Source organism: Solanum tuberosum, unplaced genomic scaffold (genome assembly GCF_000226075.1).
Source record: "Solanum tuberosum cultivar DM 1-3 516 R44 unplaced genomic scaffold, SolTub_3.0 scf00477, whole genome shotgun sequence".
In the NCBI taxonomy this organism is placed as follows: Eukaryota; Viridiplantae; Streptophyta; class Magnoliopsida; order Solanales; family Solanaceae; genus Solanum; species Solanum tuberosum.
Genome location: NW_006239397.1, coordinates 19,909 through 25,725, shown reverse-complemented (window position 1 = coordinate 25,725; position 5,817 = coordinate 19,909). Strand labels below are relative to the sequence as shown.

At 31.4% G+C, this 5,817-nt stretch overlaps 1 protein-coding gene across 1 annotated transcript; it reads right to left on the bottom strand.

Moving 5' to 3' along the window:
* Positions 1-4,018: 4,018 nt before the first annotated feature.
* On the bottom strand, positions 4,019-5,041 carry LOC107058270 (uncharacterized). Its single transcript, XM_015303784.1, has one exon. It carries the CDS (start codon positions 5,039-5,041, stop codon positions 4,019-4,021), a length of 1,023 nt encoding a protein of 340 aa, XP_015159270.1.
* Between the last annotated feature and the right edge of the window lie 776 nt (positions 5,042-5,817).

The following is a 5,817-nucleotide window of genomic DNA, read 5'->3' as shown; positions in this document are numbered from 1 at the left end:
ATATTTAAAAATTACGTAAAAATACTATAAATCATGATAATTGACAATATAAAATATGTTTTGAAAAAAATACAAAAAATTCTATTGATTCTTGAAGTAAATCTATCGTAAAAATACTATAAATCATGTTAATTGACAACATAAAATATTTCAAAAATGTTGTATGTGGGTAGTCTTATTATGCCTTAAATAGCGTAAAAGAAAGTACATGCTTGTGATAAAAAAAACTTATTTCTTTATTCACGCAAACAATCGCTTGAAAAACTCGGTTATTAGCCCCAAACCATACCATTTATATTATTGGGCCGTGCATAGCACGGCCAACATTATCTAGTTATATATTATATAGGGAGTTTATGATGGGACACATAGAATGTCCCATCATAAACTCCCTCTTATATAATAGTAGAAAATATATATATATTGAAAAACTCTTTGAATTCAGATTATAATAACTTACATTTATTCTTTTTTAAGAAGATGAAAAATTCAATGAATCCATTCAAATGGGGAAAAATATTAAATGTATTGTCTTTTGTTTGAGACTTTCAAAATTATTTAGTTAAAAACATCATTAAAGTGCCAAAATATTAATTTGATCAAAATCTTTAGACCTATTATTGGTAATCTTATAAATTTTATTTTATAAAAATTATTAATTATTATATTATCAAATAAAGAAAATAATTGTTACAGAGAGATAATTTTATGAAGAATGTATTGTTATAAATATGATTGTTAATGTTATAGGTAAAACAAATTATCATAGAGAGGTAAAATATGTAACAAGAAAAACTTGAGTATTATAGTAAAGTGTTAATATATAAATTTGTTATTAAAACAAAGTTTGACGGTAATCATACCTTTTAGAAAGGAACTTCAAAGAGTTCTCTACATATTTCACCTTTCATACCTTATTTATGAAATATTATCGGGTAAATAATTGTTAATAAGTTATTCCTTGTTATAATACCTTTCTTGTAGTTTGTAATATTACGTTTACATTCTTGTTCTAACATTTTTGTGTAATGTGCTAGTTGTATTATTATTAAATAATACTGCAGAATAACATGAATATGGTTGACAAGACCACAACATATTAGTAGAAAGACAGAATGAACATTGCAAAACCTTTATAAAATCCTTTGGGAGCCATGCGTGAAATTTCACCATTTTTACATATATTTAGGATTCATTTTACAGGAATTAGGTGATTTTCATAGGTTTTAGTGTGTATTGGCCCATAAATATTTTGGTGATATGACTTTCAGATATATTTTTTGCAAAGCATTTATAAAACCCTCCATAGGAATTTGAGGGAGCAATACGTGAAAGCTCACCATATTTTGCACATATTTTGGGCATTTAGGAGCTATTTTAAAAGAAATTGCACAGTTTTCTAAGTTTTTCGTGTGTGTTAGCCCATATGTATTTTGGTGATATGGCGTCAAGTTGATTTTTTTAAAAAACCTTTACGGAACTCTCCATAGGGAGTAACGGGAGTAGTGCATAAAGCCTCACCATTTTTGCACATATTTTGAGCATTTATGATCAATTTATAGGAATTAGGTGATTTTCTCAATTTTTGTGTGTATTATCACATGAATATTTTGGTAATATGGCTTCCGAACTTTTTTTGCAAAATGTTTACAGAACCCTCCATAGAGAGTTGTGGGAGAAGTACGTGAAGCCTTATTATTTTTTGCACACAATTTGGGCATTTAAGAGACGTTTTATAGAGGGCAATTTTCTCAGTTTTCCGTGTGTTAGCACGTGAATATTTTGATGATATGATTTCTGAACAATTTTTTTTTGTAAAACTTTTACTGAACCCTCCGTAGAGAGTTGGGGGAGCAGTACGTGAAAGCCCACCATTTTGCATATATTTTTGGTATTAAGAAAGATTTTACAGGAATTAAACGATTTTCTCAATTTTTCGTGTGTTAGCCTAGCCCATTAATATTTTGATGATATGACTTCAAATGATATTTTTGCAAAATCTTTATAGAACCCTCCATAGGAAGTTAGGGGAGCAGTATTTGAAGCCTCACTATTTTTTTGCACATATTTTGGCATTTAGGATCCATTTTACACAAATTAGCTGGTTTTCTCAGTTTTTTGTTTGTGTTAGCCCATGAATATTTTGGTGAATATAGCTTTCAGACGATTTTTTATTGCAAAACATTTGCAAACCCTCGGTAAGGTGTAGGGGGAGCAGTACGTGAAGAGTCACAAAATATTTTGGGCATTTAGGAGCCATTTTACAATAATTACGTGATTTTCTTAGTTTAATGTGTGAGTTACGCCATGAATATTTTGGTGATATGACTTTCAGAAAATTGTTTTGCAAAACCTTTTAGGAACCCTCTGTAGAGAGTTGGGGGAGCACTGCGTGAAACTTCACCGTTTTTGCATATATTTTCGGCATTTAGGACAATCTATTTTACACGAATAAGGCGATTTTCTCAATTTTTTGTGTGTTAGCCCATGAATATTTTGGTGATGTAGCTTTCGAATATTTTTTTTGCAAAACCTTTACGAAACCCTCTATAGGAAGTACATGGAGCCGTACGCGAAGTCTTACCAGTTTTGCACATATTTTGGACATTTATGAGTCATTTTACAGAAATTAGGCAATTTTCTAACTTTTTTGTGTGTTAGCCCATGAATATTTTGATGATATGACTTTCAGATGATTTTTTTTGCAAAATCTTTATGGAACTCTCCGTAAGGAGTTGGGGGATCTGTACGTGACGTCTCAATATTTTTTGCACATATTTTGGGCATTTAGGATCCATTTTACATGAGTTAAGCTATTTTCTCTATTTCTCGTGTGTGTTAGCCCATAAATATTTTGATAATATGACTTTTAAAAAGATACAACTCTTTAGCCCATGAACACATCATTTAAGAGAAAAACTCATTGATAGAAATTAAAATATAATATTACTAACTTATCCTTAATAAATACCTTGAAAAAGATACAACTTTTAGCGCTTACTATTTCATTTTACTTAACTCATACATTAAAAATAGATATTTTACTTATCCATTTTAACAAATTAAGATAGTTTTATTACTTTTTCATACTATCCTTAATATTAAATAACTATATAAAGTACTACTACTTGAATTTAGAATCTCAAAGAATCATAAATGTTAGTTTAATGAAATACACCTCTAATCAAAACTTACTTAAGAGTTGTGTCAGGTCAACAAGATCATAGTAATATGAAATGGAGGAAGTAGTTTTTTAGTTATGTAATATTCTATTTATTTAAATATGGATAAAAATTTGAAAGAACGTCATTATTTTCTTGTTGATTATGTGAAAGTTGAAACACCATTTATTTGAAACAAAAATAAAAATGTCACTTGTTTTAAAACGAAGGGAATATCATCCATCATCTATCATAAATTAAATACTTTTCCCTTTTCAATCTTTTGTCTGATTTTGATTTGACACAAAAGTTTAAGAAAATAAATAGTAAAACTTTTGAATCATATCCTCGTAAATTAAATTAAGGATATATCAATGTACCAATATACCTTTTAATCTTATGATTTTAAACATGTATGAAAAAAAAGTTGAAATTAAAATAATTGGGATGAGAGAACGTAGGTCTTGCTTCATATTTGTTAATTCATTTCTGACTCACACGACTAGCATCTTTCGTATCTTGTCAAAAACCGAAAAAGACATTCATTTTAAAGCGGACTAAAACAAAACTAATATACAAATAAATTGAAACAAGAGTATGAAATTGACAAGAAGAGCAACATGACTGCAAAATAACAAAAACAGAGTATGCAAAATGTGGATTGACCCAAAACAGAGTAACAGAAAGATGAAGTTGAATCAAATCAAAGGTTTCAATTTTTCATTAACAGTAGTATTTTTTCGATTCCAATATGAATTTTACAGAAGATGAATGAAATTCAACAGAGAAAAGAATCAATTACACCAAACAATACTCCCAAAGAATCAAGATTGAATTGAGTGATATTTGCAGTGATATCAGGAGAAATTGACCTTTGTTTTAATGGTACCCTTCCCATTTCCCTCTTTCTTGGGCGTTTCAGACTCCATTTTAGCTTTGCCTCGGCGAGTCGAGCTAGAAGTGGGTGTTTTTCCTTCAGAAAGACTCGATTCAGAATCCATTTTGGCTTTGCCATGGCGGGTGAGAACACCGGAAGTTGGCTGCACATTTTCCCTTACTTCAGAGATGGTTAATTTCGAACTACTGTCGTCTTCTTCCTTAACTTTTCTTTTGGTGTCCATATTTTCCCTTTTCTTGGAATTGATTGATTCAATTTGATCAGAAAGCTCCAATTTCACTTTTCGAAGTTGCCTAGTAGAGCTTCCAGTAACAATGGTGTTCTTGGAATCGACTGATCCAATCTGGCCTGGAGAAGGAGGCTCCGATTTCACTTTTGGAAGTTTCCCAGTAGAGCTTTGAGTAACAATGGCGCTCTTGGAATCGACTGGTCCAATCTCACCTGAAAAAGAAGGCTCCAATTTCACTGTTCGAAGTTTCCCAGTAGAGCGTTGAGTAACAATGGCGTTCTTGGAATCGACTGATCCAATTTGGCCTGGAGAAGAAGGCTCCGATTTCACTGTTCGAAGTTGCCTAGTAGAGCTTTGAGTAACAATGGCGCTCTTTGAATCGACTGGCCCAATCTCACCTGAAGAAGAAGGCTCCAATTTCACCGTTCGAAGTTGCCTAGTAGAACTTCCAGTAACAATGGCGGCAGACTCCACATTTTCCCTTTTAATGGAAGAACTGACTGAACCAATCTGATCAGTAGAAGTCTCCGATTTCACTTTTTGGCGTTTCCCAGTAGAGCTTTCAGTAACAATGGCAGGAGACTCCACATTTTCCCTTTTCACGGAATCCATGGAAGAAGATGCGCCACCGCCGCTATCAGAAGTGTTTGTTTCGGGTGAGTGAGGAGGACCAGGTTCAGCCTTCATTCTGAGAGAAGTTCTTCGATTAACAATGGCGGGTGACTTCTTCTTTTCCCTTTTCTTGGGAGCCATGGGAGAACAGAGCTTTCTTTTTTTCTTCTTTGTTGACGGTTATGGCGATTGACAGAAACAGAGCAACTTATAGTAGTTGGCTTTCAAGTTATATATTGCTTCACTTTTGGCGCCCAATTCAAAAGCCGCGCTTTACAAATGGATATAGTATATTATGCGTTCAGGGAGACTTATGCTAATTTTATTTTATTTTATTAGAGTTCTGGTGCAATTATATCGTAGATACATTTAAAGTTGTAATGTGCACTACTTTAATTGACGTGAGTAATTAACGTAACAATGTGATGAATTATATATTGATTTATTGTAGAATTGTAAATGAATTATCTCAAAAAAAATCAAAAATAAAATTTGACGGTTTTTATCTACCCTATTGGCTTCATTTTTATTTTTTTTGTTTATTGGGGGTTGTGAATTGAAGTATCAAAGTTAGGGCCCGTTTGGATTGACTTAAAAAAAATAACTTTTAAAAAGTAACTTTTTAAAGTGCTGGAACTTATTTTAAAAATAAGTAGTTATGTGTTTGGATAAAAGTGTTGCAGTTGAAAAAAAAGTTGTTGATGTGTTTGGCAAATAAGTGCTGGTAAACACTTTTTTTAATCAAAATGTCTGAAATACCCTTTAAGCTGTTAACATGATAAAAAGTTGATTAATTTAAGGTTTTTATACTTAAAAATAAATTTATATTTTTCATCCATAAGTAATAATATCTTCCTATCATTCACATATTTCTTTACCACCACAAATTATTTATAAGAGGAATAATAATAATAATA

Excerpts from the sequence above, each read along its gene's own strand:
- LOC107058270 (XM_015303784.1), bottom strand. The coding sequence starts at position 5,041 with ATGGCTCCCAAGAAAAGGGAAAAGAAGAAGTCACCCGCCATTGTTAAT.